The sequence below is a fragment of the Oryctolagus cuniculus genome, chromosome 12, assembly GCF_051225735.1.
Source record: "Oryctolagus cuniculus isolate XC-2025 breed Fujian yellow rabbit chromosome 12, ASM5122573v1, whole genome shotgun sequence".
Taxonomy (NCBI): Eukaryota; Metazoa; Chordata; class Mammalia; order Lagomorpha; family Leporidae; genus Oryctolagus; species Oryctolagus cuniculus.
The window spans coordinates 105,605,611-105,622,205 of NC_142878.1; the positions used below are offsets into that span (position 1 = coordinate 105,605,611).

The 16,595-nt window shown below is 42.1% G+C and overlaps 1 protein-coding gene across 8 annotated transcripts in view; it reads right to left on the reverse strand.

Annotated features, from left to right (window-relative positions):
• Positions 1 to 1,554: 1,554 nt before the first annotated feature.
• Positions 1,555 to 16,595, reverse strand: part of MORF4L1 (mortality factor 4 like 1) — a 30,863-nt gene continuing 15,822 nt past the window's right edge. For 5 of the 8 annotated variants that reach the window (XM_089309180.1, XM_051834547.3, NM_001253749.1 and 2 more), the window contains 8 exon segments: positions 16,328 to 16,408; positions 14,149 to 14,174; positions 13,663 to 13,751; positions 12,396 to 12,497; positions 11,204 to 11,292; positions 10,299 to 10,471; positions 9,966 to 10,050; positions 5,589 to 6,352 (listed from right to left, as the gene is read on the reverse strand). In XM_089309180.1, the coding sequence (XP_089165306.1) occupies positions 6,268 to 6,352; positions 9,966 to 10,050; positions 10,299 to 10,471; positions 11,204 to 11,292; positions 12,396 to 12,497; positions 13,663 to 13,751; positions 14,149 to 14,174; positions 16,328 to 16,408 (730 nt within the window). In that variant the 3' untranslated portion in view covers positions 5,589 to 6,267. 8 annotated transcript variants of the gene reach the window in all.

A 16,595-nucleotide genomic window follows, 5' to 3' on the forward strand; every position in this document is an offset into this window, starting at 1 on the left:
GTATGAAAGACCACCTCAGTGGTCCTGCAGGCTTGCTGGCCTCAGCTGGGCAGTCCTGAGTCAGGTGGTGAGAGAAATCCATCACAATTCAAGGGCTTAGCACTTTATCACTTTAGTGTCTTCTAGGGGTCCGGTAGTTGGGATATTCCCACCCCAGTGAATGACGGCTTGCTTCTCGTCTTGTACAACGAATTCAATGCAAATCTGGGGACCCACAGACCACCTCCGAGGCACAGCTCAGATGCATTTCCTGGGCCATCAGAGGCTGCCCATGTTGAGTAAGGCCCAAAGCAGTGGTTCCGAGTTTTCTCCCCAAATATCTCTACATTTAAGTCACTGAGGTCTCAGAAGTTTTATCTGTACAGATTATATGTGAATTAATAGTTAAATTAGAAATTAAATAGACAGTTAATTATTTAAATTTTCATCTACTTGAAAAGCAGAGGGACAGAGATTTGCTGGTTCGTTCCCCAGATGCCTGCAACAGCCAGGAACCCAGAACTCCATCCAGGCTTCCCACATACGCGGCAGGGGCCCAAGAAACGCTTGCTTCCGGCTATTTGAAAGGCAGACACACAGAGAGGTCTTCCATCCACTTGTTCACTTTCCTCATACCTGAGCCTCCGCAGCTCTCCCAAGCTGCCAGCAGACTCAACCATGGTCCATTCTCCACTGCTTCTCCCTCTCTGCATCTACATCATCTTACAGGTGCCATCCATCAGGCTTGTCACTGCACTCACACCCTTCCCCCACCTTTTTGGAAGATTTTGTGTCTCCCGTTTCAACATGCACATTTCTTCCTATCTTCCAACTTACTTCTTCAGTTGTATCTGCTTAAACCTGTTGTGTTCTGATTTTACCTATCCTGTTTTGGCTTTAGAACTCCTTTTTTTTTAAGCTTTAAGTTTGCTGCCTAATGCCCAATTTCAATTCGTATCTCTGACTATACAGTAAGCACGGTTATTTTCAATTGTCTTACACCACCAGTGACTGATCCACTTTTCCAAAGGACTTATGGCATCTGTTATTCAAGATCTGATCACCTCAAACCAGGTGCTCTTTCCCTCTGCATGTAGTGTATCTCACATACACGGTTATTACTATTTGCTGGACATCATATTTTTAAAATTGAAGGAGTAACTCAAGTTGGTTCATCCTTATTCCTATGGTGTAACGTTTTAAGGGCCTTAACTTTCTGGCAGGCTTCCAATTCCAATCATGTCTTTTAGCCCAAGTGGTTTGTCTAAAAAGCACCAGTTCCCCTCTGACCCTGGTAAAGGCAGCACCAACCATGGGCTGGCACCCCTGGGGTTGTACTCCCCCACATGCTGGCTGGGCGTCCATCTTCACCATCTTCTTGGCTCTCCAACGCCCCCAAGCATGTTTTCAGTATCTTTGCTTACTATCCAGCACCGAGACGACTGGTCTGAACTACCAATTTACAACAGTCTTCTCTAAGTACTCAAGACACTTCAGTATCCCGATCGTCCAGATTGACTTCGGGCCAGTCTCATCTCCTGCTGTCCACGTGAAGCTGACACTGTTTATCTTCCATTTCTTGGTGTTGCGGGTTAGCAACAGTCCTGCATTTGTCTAATGCAGACCCTGGGAGGCGGCAGTAATGGCTCCAGTACTCATGTTTCCAGCTCCAGCTCCAGCCTCCACCCAGCCCTGGCCTTTGTGGGATGAACAAGCAAGTAGGAGACTTGCCTCTCCAGTATGTACACTACTAGAAAATAAAGTCTTCACGTACTGTATTAGAATTCTCCAACTTGCCTTTTCAATATTAGAGAATATTCAGTATTCCCTGACACAAGGGGCACACAGGGGACAGGTATCTGGCATAGCAGTTGTCACATCAGATGCCCACATACCTTAATGGAGTTGCCTCTACTCCCTATTCTAACTTCCAGATAATGTGCACCCTGGGAGGCAGCAGGTGATGGCTCTATTATCTGAGATCTGTGCCACTAGCCTTGGAAAGCTGGATTGCATTCCCAGGCCTTTGGCGTGGCCCAGCCCTGGCTGTTGTGAGCACTGGTGGAGTGCAACAGCAGAGCAGGGCGCTGTGTCCTTAAATAACTGTTCCCAACAGAGGACAATGGGAAAGACAAAGTACTTCATGTGTGATCAGATGGTATGTGTGAGGCTGGGGAACAGGCTGCCTGAACTTGGCTCTGCAACTTCATTTGCTGACCATGGGCAAGTGACTCAACTTGTGTGACCTTCCTTTTTGAAATACACTACAGAAATGGTAACAGCTATCACAAATCGAACTCAAATGGCAGTCAGAGCTGCGGAACACCGTGCTCAGTGAGGCCCGAGGGGAAGGGCCAAGCTGGAGCAGAGGATGCCCATCCTGAGGAACTAATTTCAAAACCAGGCAAAATATCACTACTGATGAATGGGGGACTCTAAAACTGCTAGTGCCCAATGCACTAAGTGTTGGTACACTGATCCTGTCATACGTGATACACACGTCCTAACAAAGCTAAACAGGCACTGTGGCGCAGTGGGTAACGCCTCCGTCTGCAGTGCTGGCATCCAACATGGGCGCTATTTCATGTCCTGGCTGCTCCTCTTCCAATCCAGGTCTCTGCTGTGGCCTGGGAAAGCAGTGGAGGGTGGCCCAAGTGCTTGGGACCCTGCACCCGCGTGGGAGACCTGGAGGAGGATCCTGGTTCCTGGCTTCGGATCGGCACAGCTTCAGCCATTGCAGCCATCTGGAGAGTGAACCATCATACAGAAGACCTCTCTCTCTCTCTGTAACTCTTTCAAATAAATAAATAAATCTTCAAAAAAAAAAAAAAAAAAGATCTCTGCCTTTCAAGTGAATAAAATCTTTTAAAAAACAAAGCTAGAGAGCCATTCTATCCTATCCCTAATAACAGAACTAACACCTAAACTTCACAAATCTGTTTCAGTTATTATTTGAAAGGTAGAAATCTTTTATCCACTGGTTCACTTCCCAGTTACTCCCAACAACCACAGCTGAACCAGGTCAAAACAAGATGACAACTACATCCGGGTCTATTGCCAATGTGGGTGACAAGAACCCAAGTACTTGAACCTGTTCCCTCCCAAAGGTACACATGAACCATAAACCATTAAGTAGTATTGGCCAGCACCATGGCAATGGGTTAAGCCATATCTGACAATGCCACCCTCATGTATCGAGTGCTCAATTCCTGGCTGCTCCACTTCCAATCCAGCTGTTAATGCACCTGGGAAAGCAGGTGAAGATGGCCCAAGTACTTGGGCTCCCACCACCCATGTAGACCTACACGGAGCTCCTGGTTCCTGGCTTCAGCATGGGCCGTAACAGCCATTACAGCCATTTGCGGAATGAACCAATGAAGATCTGCCACTGTCTTCCAAACAAAAAAATTCGCTAATCAAAGTATACTCAAAAATACTCTGCAGATCTAGTATCCAAGAAAGACTTGACTTCTTCAGTTATCATCTATGCTCTCAACACTGCATTTAAAAGTCATGGGGGGTGGGGCTAATGAAAATCTTTGATTCATAGCATTGTGAATATGTTAGAATTTCTGGATACAGAATTCTAGGATCACTGTTATAATCCACAAGAATTCTGAGTGGCCCAGGCAGTCTGCAAAGGTTAAAGTTAACTGACAAAGATTTGAAAGTTAGAGAGAGGCAGAGGGGGAGGGAGGAGAGGGAGAGGGAGAACCCTCCCTCGGCTGGTTCACACCCCAAATGACTGCAATGGCCTGAGTTGAGCCAATCCGAAGCCAGGAGCCAAGAGCCTCCTCATGGTCTCCCACGTGGGTGCAGGGGCCCAAGGACTTGGGCCATCTTCTACTGCTTTCCCAGGCCACATCAGAGAGCTGGATCCAGAGAGGAGCAGCTGAGTCTCAAACCAACACCCATATGAGATGGTGGGACTGCAGGTGGCAGCTTTATCTGTTGTGCCACAGCGTTGGGCCCCATATCTGACCTAATATGACAGTACATGGTGTTTTCCAGAGGTGACATGATGTGTGACAATCATTTTGATGGCGAAGAGGTTTAGGTTTTAAGTGTGTTCTCAGTTCCCAAATAGTAAATACACGACAAATTTAAACAAAAGTTCTCTGGAGTCCTTAATTTTTTAGAGTAATATGGAGGGGTGGCCCTTTAGCACTGCATTTAGAGTGCGTACCTGGGTTTCGTTCTTGGCTCTGAGTCCTGACTCTAGCTTTCTGCTAATGCAGACCCTGGGAAACAGTACTGACGGGTCAAGCAGTGGTGTTTCTTGCCACTCACATAAAGATATGAATTAAATTTCTTGCTTTGGGCTTCCATCCAGCCTTGAGAACATCTGGAGTCAATCAACAGGCACTTGCTCTCCCTCAAAGGAAAAACAAAGTATTCTTAAAAGGTTCTAAAATCAGAGTAAGTGGCTGCTCTTAAAGGAAACTGTTTGCTGTCAAATTGAGATTTATTCACACAGACTTTTTAAAAATGATTACAACCATTACTTAATAAAAATGCATCTACTAGGGCCAAGAAAACTCAGGCATTCTAAAACAAAAAAACAACCAGCATTGTGGCATGCTGGGTAAAGCCACCGCCTCCAATACCAGCATCCCATATGGGCTCCAGTTCGATTCCTGGCTGCTCCATTTCTGATCCAACTCCCTGCAGATGCACCTGAGAAAACAACAGAAGGCAGCCGAAATCCTTTGGCCCCTGCACCCACAAGGGAGACCTGAATGAAGCTCCTGGCTTTATGGCCCAGCCCTGGCCCTTCTGGCTATCGGGGGAGTGAAACAGTAGCAGATGGAAGATCTAGCTCTGCTTTTCAAATAAATAAATCTTTAAAAAAAAAAAAGTCTACTATCATAGATGTGCCCAACAAACAAATCTTTAAATATGTATACCTAACCAAGTAATACACATGTTCAAAGGACCATGGATACACAGTAAAGTATCACACCCACAAAGTAAAATTCAGTAACAGAGTTTTCAGGCAACAATGCATAATTGTTCAAAATCCAACTCTATCAGTACACTTGTGACAGAGGGTAAATAAAAAAGCAGAGCACAAGTAAGCAGAGACCACAAAGGCTGGGAGACTATAAATACAACCTGGAAGTTTCCTTCAAATGAACAAAGCAAAGTCTACCATATTATATTCAAAGCTGAACTCTTTCCCTCTTGTCCTGCCACAGCTCTTGCCACCTGAACTTACTTATTGCATTTTGTTAAGAGTGTCATCATTACCCAAGTCCAAACCACTCTGATATCTCTAACAAAGGAGAGAACTACTGCACATTACAAATGCTTTTGCTGTATACTACAGTATTAGCTCATGTTTCTCTAATACATGCCTTGAAAACAACTACTGACAGAGTACAGCTGTCACACAGGTAAAGTGTCTCTAAGTCTGGGGGAAAGCAGAGAGCTAGTCACGTGAACTTCTAAATGTTGCCTAACTGCCTGATCTGCCCTGTGAAAGTCAAGCTGGGCTGTTTCATTGCACAAGGGTGAAACCAGAGAGGTAATCACCCACCTGAGAATCACGGTCTAAACACAAGGAATACACAGCAAAGGCGTCACACATCCACACACGCACACTGCTCTTTGAAATTTAAAGAAAAACTTTATTGAAGATCTGAAAAACAATTCCTAAAAGATCAACTTTTCCAGAAAACTGTAGCTACACAATGCATTGCGTCTATTGTGTTAAAACGTGCATTAGACACAAATACAAAAACCATGAAACAAGCCACCATTCTTCAACAATTTGAGCAAAGATAAAATGCCTAAGGAACCACATGGATGACTTGCCAAGGATGGGCTCTTTACTTTAAGCACCATTAAAAAAAAAAAAAAAAAAAAAAGAGCACAAATGGATGAGTGTGTTCAGTTATATACACTGAATTGAACCTTTGGCACTAAGAATCAGAGCATCTTGTCATATAGCATTAACACATATTATAAAAGTGCGTAGTGTCAAAGGAATAGAACCACCAGCATTCAAAAGCAGCTTTGTCGACTAGGCAATAAAACACTCTACAGCATGTCCCTCTGTTGTCCATCACTGAATACACTGGTAGCAACTTTGAAATGAAAAAGTAAGAAAAGAAAAAAAGGAGCTGCAACCCCTTTTATTTTCTCTGTTCAAAATCAAACAGAAAACAAACATCAATTCTGTTATACACTAACATCTTCAAAGTACATCATTTGTACAAGAGAAGGACTAAAAACAAAAATGTGTTTACAGAGATACCAATATTGAGTGAGTGAGTGTGCCGCCTCTCACACAGCTTTCCGGTGGTACTCAGGGGGAGCCACTTCATAATCACTGGCGCTAAACAAAGTTGCTGAATTCTTTGCCAGGTACCTAAAAAATAAAATGTTACCCATTATAAGGATTTTCCTGAAATATACTATTGACTACCTCACTGTAAAACCAAGCTAATTACAATTCAGGTAAATAAGGTTACCTACTAGATAACTAACCGCGAAAGAATGAATGAAGTCTGGAGTCACTTCCTTATTCAAAAATAACAAAGATCAATCCTGAATTGCAACTGGAGAGCTTAGGCAATCTTCTAAGAAACTTTTTATCCAATTGTGAGGCATTTTAATTGTTTAAAAAAAATGTTTTCTTTAGCTCCCTTACAGATGCAAAATTCACAAGTATATTTCAAGCTTAAAATTACATTCCATTAGAAAAGGAGAGGGGGGGTTACTGCTGTTGAGTGTATACTCCATTCCCATCCAAATCCCTTCTAATTGCCTGGGAAGGAAGTGGAGAATGGGTCTAAGTGCTTGGCCCAGTGCCAGTCACGTGGGAGACCCAGAAGAAACACCTAACTCCTGGCTATAGCCTGCCTCAGCCTTGGCATTTGCGGTCACTAGGGAGTAAACCAGCAGATGCAGTATCTCATTTGCTCACTGTTAATTCTACTGTTCAGATAAATAAAATTTTAAAACAAAGGGGAAAAAAGAAAAAGGAGAAGAGGACCTAAACCATTAAGCAGTGGAGCACTTGTGTGTGCCAAAGAAACACACTAGCACTGATAGAGACCAGGACTACAGATTCCCAGACCCATGTTGCAGTTCTAAAAATGTCTTTACCATAAAATAGATGGTCATTAAGGAAAACTTCAAATACAGAAATGTATGAAGGAGAAAACGAGAACCTTTCCACCAATACTGGGTCCAAGAAATAACCCACTTTGTTAACTATATTCAGATTTTGGAAAATCAGACCTTTTCCAAAGACTGAACTTTCTCTACAAATGAGAATTGTACCATTCCCCAACTACCTCGACTGTGTTCTTTCCCATCAAAACCATATTGATTAGGACTGGTGCAGTGGCATAGCAGGTTAGGACTCTGCTTGTGGTGCTGGCATGCCATGTGGGCGCTGGTTCAAGTCCCAGCTGTTCCACTTATGATCCAGCTCTCCAATGGTCTGGGAAAGCAGTGGAGGATGGCCCAAGTGGCTGGGGCCCTGCACCTGCATGGAGACCCAGACGAAGCTCTCGGTTCCTGGCTTCAGATCGGCTCAGCTCCAGCCATTGGAGCCATTTGGGGAGTGAACCAGCGGATGAAAGATCTCTCACTCTGTCTCTTCCTCTCTAGTCTATAACTCTGCCTCTCAAAAATAAATAAATCTTCAAGAAAAAATACGGATAACTTTCCTCATCAATGAAAGCACAAAAGGGTACTTCAAAAAGTTGGAAAATGGAATTAAATATTTTACAAAATGGCAAAAAAAGGTTTTTAAATCCACACATATGAAGGGTCTTGAAAAAATTCATGGAAAATGTATATACTATGAAAAAATTATGCAGGATTTTACACCAAAATTATCTTTTAATTCCGTTTTCCCACGAAACTTCTAAAGTACCCTTGTACTTATTACTTCATCCTAACGTAAGCCTAGCTTGTCTAAAATTCACTGTAGGAGCAAATGCCGTGTTCTAGGTTAAGCTGCCATCTACTGTTGCAACCCATACAGGCACTGGTAAGAGTCCCAGCTGCTCTACTTTCCATCTCTTTCTGTTAACTTTCAAATAAATACATCTTTTTTAAAAAAAAATTCACAATAATATTGAAATATAATAAATATACAATACTGTATTTTACATTAGAAATGTCCCCCAACCACCTGTGGAAACCAAGAGTGCCCTTTTCCACACTTATTCACTAAATCTGGACCAATCTGGTTAAAGCCACAGCCTGCAGCGCTGGCATCCCATATGGGCAACAGAGTCCCAGCTGCTTCTCTACTGATCCAGAAGAGAATGGATTAGCAGGGACCTTGGATTGGTCCCTGCTGTGGCCTGGGAAAGCAGAAGATGGCCCAAGTCCTTGGGCCCCTCCACCCATGTGGGAGACCAAGAAGCTCTTGGCTCCTGGTTCTGGATCATTTCGGCTCTGGCTGTTGCGGTCATTTGTGAAGTGAACTAGCAGAATGGAAAACCCCCCACACACACATACACACAACCGGCTCTACCTTTCTCTGTAAGTCTTTCAAATAAATAAGTCTTTAAAAAAAAAAAAAAACCTGGGCCAATCTAACATTTGTGGCACAGCGGGTTATGCTGCCACTGCCACACCAGCATCTCACATGGGCACCAGTTCGAGTATGGCTGCTCCACTTCCAATACAGCTCCCTGCTGATTTGCCTGGAAAAAAAGAAAATGGCCCAGACACTTGGATCCCTGCACCTATGTGGGAGCCTGGCCCCCCACTGCAGCCACTGGGGGATGAGCCAGGGGATGAAGATCTAACTCTGCCTTCCAAATAAATAAATATTAAAAAGAAAAAGAGGGCCAGCGCCGCGGCTCACTAGGCTAATCCTCCGCCTTGCGGCGCCGGCACACCGGGTTCTAGTCCCGGTCGGGGCGCTGGTTCTGTCCCAGTTGCCCCTCTTCCAGGACAGCTCTCTGCTGTGGCCCGGGAGTACAGTGGAGGATGGCCCAAGTGCTTGGGCCCTGCACCCCATAGGAGACCAGGATAAGTACCTGGCTCCTGCCATCGGATCAGCGCGGTGCGCCAGCCACAGCGCGCTGGCTGTGGCGGCCATTGGAGGGTGAACCAACGGCAAAAGGAAGACCTTTCTGTTTCTCTCTCTCACTGTCCACTCTGTCAAAAAAATAAAAAATAAAAAAATTAAAAAGAAAAAGAAATAGAAGCTCTCAGTTACAAAAGAAATATTTTACCGGCAATTTATACTGTTACGTTAGACATACGCCATGTCTATAAACCTCCTGTGTCCTACTCGTTCATGGTTTCACCTTGACTAAGAACTCTACTAAAGGAGGCTGGCACTGTGGTGTAGCAGGTAAAGCTGCCACCAGCAGTGCCAGCATCCCATATGAGCACTAGCTCTAGTCCCAGCCACTCCGCTTCCAATCCAGCTCTGCTGTGGCCTGGGAAAGCAGTGGAAGATGGCCTAAATCCTTCCCAGAGGAAGTTCTTGGCTCCTGGCTTGGGAGCAGCGCAGATCTGGCCGATGCTGCCAACTGGAAGGAGTGAACCAGTGGAAGGAAGACCTCTCTCTGCTTCTCCTTCTCTAACTCTTACTTTAAAATAAATAAATATTAAAAAAAAAAAAAAAAAGAACTCTACTAAAGAGAGCCCTTTGCTGCACACACATGATTACAAAACTATAAAAATGTTACCCTACCTGTTTTTATTAGTTTCAATTTTAGATTGTTCTAGTACTTTGGTACGTGCCAGAAAGTGCAACTTTGAATTTTATCCTAATTCCAAATGACCAGACAATGCTTACCTCCATTCCGAATACTCCAGTTTTCCTCCATCATTCCAATATTCCACCTCCACTGCTTGAGGTTCTCACTGGTTTGCACTCAAATTGTTCCATCAACCATCTAACTACGCTTAAATTAATACCACTGCTTTAACATATAATTATCAGTTCCTCAATTTTAGCATAACACACTAATCCATGTTTCTAGTTTTCACTTAAGACTTACTTTAGGAAATCATGAAGATAATTCAGTAACAAAGCAAGGCTCTTCTCATCCAGAGGTGTATAAGCCAACATCGCTCCAATTCGCACTATGTAATGAGAAGAATTTAGACCAAGTTATATTCAAGGCGACACTACAACCATGTCCATCACCAGTTCCCTCACTGATTTTAAAGCAGATTTTGCTATTTAACTTTTTAGAATAAGGTTCAAAATGGAATGGAGTCAGATTAGAAAGTTAGTTTACCTATCAGTCATTTTCAGGGAGACAAAACTTAAGTTATTGAAGGCTCAATAAAAAAAAAGTAAAACCATGTTTTCTTAATGGTATTATTACCAAATAATCGCAGTAGATGTGGCGCTCCATACACCTGGGACATTGGTGCGTCAGGATGATCTGCGAGGATTTCAGCGTACTGTGGTCTCTCAAATTTATAGAGCAGCTGAGTGCCCAGCATTACGTTGAAGTATTCTTTTATCCCTGCCACAACTTCATTAACAGCGTATTCCCTGATAAATGGGGGGAAAGGAAGAAAAATTTTCAAAAGCAGCCACTGAAAGAGACAACTCAGATAATCCAGCCAACAAGGGGTTAAGGAATTAAAGGTAGAGCTACTGACAAGGAACACTATGGAGATTTTTTTTTAACAAAGAGATGTATTAAGAGACATAAAATAATTCTCAAAAATATGCACAAGCAGGACCTGGCAAACTGCAACTCTCAAAATGACCTAGTGTTTTACATTTTAAAAGGGTCAAATTCTAGGGGCCAGCACTGCACCATATGGCACATCCCATATGGGATGCAAGTTCATGTTTTGGCTGCTCCACTTCCAATCCAGGTCCCTGCTGATACGCAGTGGGTAAGCTTTGGAAAATGGCCCTAGTGCTTGGGCCCTGCCACCCACACTGGAGTCCCAAATGAACCTCCCCGTTCCTGCCTTTGGTCTGGCCTAGCCTGGCCACTGCACGCATTTGGGGAGAGAATAATGGACAGAAGATCTCCTATCACTGTAATTCCTTCAAATAAATATTTTTAAAGGGGGGGAGGGAGTTTCATTTTTAAGAGTGCCTATACACAACTTCAATTTTGCCTAAAATTTCTATTATCTGTCTTGATAAGACTTTGCCAGATAATCCTAATGTCGTCAATGAATTTCTGCCAACTTCTGCTAACTCATTTGAAAATAAAGATATTTGAAGACAAGCATTTTTGCATATACTAGGAAAGGACAGTCTTACTTATTATCTGTGTTTCCACGAGATTTCTTGTAATTTGCATAATCCTCCAAAATGGAATCCACATTCTTCTTCGCAGGAAGATAAAACAGCTAAGAAAATAAAAACACACTTAAACAATATTCTTTTTCTAAAAGAAAAATTTAAGACTAGAAAAGCTTCCATGCAATAGGTAATATATTACAAAATATTCAGCACATGGAACAGATAATGTGAAGAACTGAAAATTTAATTATACAAAACGTCACTTGAAATGCTGCATTTGCCTAGTGGCCAAGATACTGCACAGCACAGTTCTGAAGACTAGCAATCTGCGGGGACCCACACACCCATCCACACATAGATGTGCCTTCACATTATCAAGTACTAACTTACTGTATATTACATGCCAGCTTCAGTCTGAAGCTAACTTAACATAATTATCTCTTTGCATTCTAACAAGATCAAGAAGAAACCACCATTCCACTAAACGCAGAAACTAAAACACACAAAACGTTGACACTTGTCCAATCTCACAGGTAGAAAAGGAGTTGGAGAGATACTTAATCTTGGCAGCTTAGCTGTAACCAAGACCCATCCTTAAAGAGTTCAAATCAGGACTCAAACTTTAAGTCCACATGGTGTGGATGAGCAAGTCTCTCAAGTCACCATCCCCAAGCAACCTCTACTCTCCATTCCTAACCCCAAATCTCTATGTTTCTTTTAAATTGCTTCATTTGTCCTACAGAATTCCTCATGTTCATGAACGAATTCTTTATGTTCAACATGCTCCTCCTCTACTAAACATTCCCATTCCTGAAAACCAATAATTACACATAGAAGATTGATTAGACTCAGGTTCTTTTGGAGATCATGAAATCCACTTTGTAGGTGGTACTGAGTGCTTTCTGTCTGCATTCTACCACCCATACATCGGTGAGGATATTCCATTCTCAGTGTATACAACCTGTTCTGCACTTATCAACTCTCAGAATCATTTCTGACCTAGCAACCCCCGAAATGAATTATCTTCACCTTTTTCTAAACCATTAACTCATAAAGCCAATATATTTTGATAACTCTTCAGTCTCTGAACTAAATATTATTCATCATATTGTAGAACAAGTTTATTTTTTTTCCTTTTTGAAGTAACAGAAGTGAGTGGCAAGAAAGAGCATGAGCACACAGATCACCATCTGTGACGTTTTCAAGTTACCTGTTTTTGTCTTGTAATTAAGTCCCAGTCATCAACAAGCCATGGTTTGAGCTCTTCAGGAATCTTTACTTTAACTTCCACTCTGTTCATGAATGTTTCTTCCTAAACAGAAACAACAACACTATCAGAAACCCATCTTTTCTTGCTGAAGAGTAACTCTAGACCACAGGGAAATTTTGACCTTTAAGGACACTAGGAATAGATCAAATGCTTGCAGATGCCAAATATACAGGCAGAACTGTCCATTTAAAAATAGTACAACAGTACAAAAGTAAAAAAAAAAAAAAAGTAAATAATAAAAAAAAATAGTATAAAAGTAAAGACAAAAATCTTGGGGGAAGGGCTGGCACTGTGGCATAGCAGGAAAGCTGCCTCCTACAGAGCCAGCATCCCATATGGGCGCCAGTTTGAGTCCAGGCCGCTCCACTTCTGATCCAGCTCTCTGCTGTGGCCTAGAAAAGCAGAAGATGGCTCAAGCACCCTACACCTGCATGGGAGACCCAGAAGAAACTCCTGGCTTTGGATTGGCCCAGCTCCGGCTGTTGCAGCCATTTGGGGAGTGAACCAGAGGATGGAAGACCTCTCTGTCTCTCCCTCCCTCTGTATCTCTGCCTTTCAAATAAACAAAATCTTTAAAGCACAGAACTTAGAGGGTTTCATGGCATCTCTTTTGGGTTCATTAAAGCATCTTGGATATGTCTCGAATAGGTCACTTAATATGACCTAAAAAAACTATCCTGTCCTCCAACACTGAAGAAATACTTGATCTTGTGTGTAAACACGAACTTGTGGCCGGTGCCACAGCTCAATAGGCTAATCCTCCGCCTGCGGCGCCGGCACCCCGGGTCGCTCCTCTTCCTGTCCAGCTCTCTGCTGTGGCCCGGGAGTGCAGTGGAGGATGGCCCAAATGCTTGGGCCCTGCACCCCACGGAAGACCAGGAGAAGCACCTGGCTCCTGGCTTCAGATCAACGCAGTGTGCCGGCCGCAGCGGCCACTGGGGGGGTGAACCAACGGAAAAAGAAAGACCTTTCTGTCTCTCTCCCTGTCCACTCTGCCTGTCAAAAAAACAATTTTAAAAAAATTTAAAAAAAAAAAAAAACACAGAACTTGTACAGTAAACCCCTGATGATGAAGTGATGAAGTGTGGAAGTCGAGAGCTATAGGTGAAATTAGGATTTATATATATATATAACCTCTACCCAAGGGCAGAAAGGAGGAAGGTTGTGTCTGACTGAAAATTCTAATAGTTACACAAGAAAAACTCACATTTTCAACAGTAGGATCTACACGGGCCCTTTTCTTCCGAGGAGGCTGAGGGGTCTCACTAGTACTGCCGCCATCTCCATTTCCAGGTGCTATTAACACACGGGTGTTGGGCAGAGGTAGGGGGATTTTGTTTAATAACTTTTTAAGAAAAACAGCCTATGACAGATCCTGTTACTTGAATCTAAGTTAAAAAATTATTTTCAGTGAAAGCTTAACTTTTAGGATCAGCTCCACCAAACATTATATAAGCAACACAATATCACTATGTTCTATCTATTTAAAAAAGTTATCTTTTCTGGGGAGTCATATATTTAAATCTTTAGCAGTTTCTCATCAGCATAAGGATCATCAGACTTAGGTCTCTCCCACTGTGTATCTATCTCAACACTGCTGTGACACTCATTTGCGACCATCAAGAAACATACACAGCAAATTAAAAGATGTTATAATGGTATAAATCAATATTAAGAGAGTTAACATTCTTACTTTTCTGTTTGTTCTTTTTGGTTTTCCTAAAAGAAGAAAAGGAGAAAAAAAATTCAGTAAAAACAGCCTTTGTTCAGATCTCTTTTATCACAGTTAAATTCAAAGGTAGACTACCTTGGGTAAGATGAGGCAGTAAAAATTAAAAAAAAAAGGGGGGGGGCTGTTCAGAAACAAGGATTTTTATTAACAGAATAACCCAATACATGGATGATAATTTCTACCAAAGTTGTATATTTTAAAAGTATGCAGTTTATAAGAGTATTACATTAAAGTTTACATTACTAATTCTACCAAGAAGCTTCAGTTTTACTTTCCCTACTGTTTTTGTTCCCCTTCCCAAAACATTAATTTTGTTTATAGACTTGCCTGTCTTAAACAGCAATGTTACTCTACTCTCATTGGTTCAAACTTAACTTTCTCTTCTCTATAATCCTTCCATTTAAATATTATACCCTCTTCTACCATATCTAGAACAAAGCTGATGTCTCCTTCCTATGTTATTATCTTTAGTAAAAACTCATGCCTTTTTGTAGTCTATCATATTACCCAATTAGCTATAGCTATTTCGAGAACCCAAGAAAACAGCTGACAAAGCTTTGATTATGGATTACTTTTGTAGGCTCATTCCAGAACACCTGAATTTTACTTTACTATAGTTTTAAAACACCAGGGGTGGGGAACATCCAAGCCAGACTGAGGCCCACAGAATCATTTGGTCTGACCTTGCTGAGGCAATTGCAGGTAAAACACACAATTCAGTAAGTCTATAGCAGGCTACTTTTTAAGCTGATAATGCTATATGGCCCAGAAATGATGTTTTAAACATCCAAATGGCCCTTTGCAGAAAAAAATGGTTCCCCATCTCTGTAAACGGGGCCAGCGCTGTGGTGCAGCAGGTTAACACCCTGGTCTGAAGTGCCAGCATCCCACATGGGTGCCGGCTGAGATCCCGCTGCTACACTTCCGATCCAGCTCTCTTCTGTGGCCTGGAAAAGCACTGGAAGATGGCCCAAGTCCTTGGGTTTCTGCACCCACGTGGGAGACCCAGAAGAAGCTCCTTGCTCCTGGCTTCAGATCGGTGCGGCTCTGGCCATTGCAGCCAATTGGGGAGTAAACCAGCAGATGGAAGACCTCCCTTCCTCTCTCTCTGCCTCTCTTTCAAATAAATGAATCTTTTAAAAAAATAATAAACAATGTATGTTATGAATTATATTCATTTAGTCTTGGAACTCATTTTTCAACCCAAATTAACTTATAATTGACTTTAAACATAAGAAATATGGCTAGCCTACGTACAGGATTATACCTGCAAAGCTCTAGATTCACTTTTATAACAAACATTTGTTAAAAGCACTCAATCTTTTACTCTATAAATACTGACAGCTTATCTTACCTCTGCAATATAAGATAGGTGGACTGTTTGTTTCAATGAATCCCTACAGTGAGGACTACTGAACATTCCTGCTTCTATCTTCTTGATCACTGTATGAAACACTGCATGTCAATCAACATGCTCTGTCTGTATTAGCTCTAAGTCCTATAACTATTATATAGTCAAAATATAAGCCATTAAGATTCAATATGAACTATGATTTAAGCTCTTCAGGGAAAACCATTCACTAAACACAAGGTCTCTTCTAAAAGTTTATAAAAGGGGCTGCAGTTGTGGCATAGTGGGTTTAGCCACCATGTACTACACTGGCATTCCATATGGGCACTGGCACAAGATGTGGCATTTCAACTTCCTATCTAGCTCCCTAATACGCCTGGGAAAGAAGATAGCCCAAGCGCTCAGGACCCTGCCATCCACATGAGAGACTCAGATGGAGTTCCAGGCTCCTGGCTTAAGCCACTGCAGCCATTTAGGGAGTGAACCAGTGGATGAAGATCTCTTTCTCTCCCTCTTTCTCTGTAATTCTGCCTTTTAAATTAATAAATCTTAAAAGTAACTTTGAAATAAGGAACACATACATATTTAACATGCATTTTCAATGACTTTTAACAACCTGAAACCCAAGGAACAGAAATCTCATTGTTAATTTTTAAAGTTCCAGTCACGTTCCAAAGTGTCCAAACTCAAAATCCAGATCTGAATTATACTTAAAAAAAAAAACACGTAAAATTAAAGCAAAGATATAAAAAATAAAAAAAAAATTAGAGCAAAGAGAGAGCTTCTTACACTTCTACATTTTTCTGTTGCAGACCAGATGTCTTCTTTCCTGGAGCAGCCCCTCTCATCTTCCCCTCTGCATACTGCTCCCTTCAAAAGAATTTCAGTAATATTATCATCAAAAAATGTGTACTTATGTGGGAAAATTGTACCAGCCCAATTCCATCAGGAAGTTATAATCCAATTGGGGTCCCAAACTTACACAAACTCGTACAAAGCTTTAAACAAGGGGGACAAACAAGTAATGTGTTTATACAGTGGCGGGCATTCAGTACAG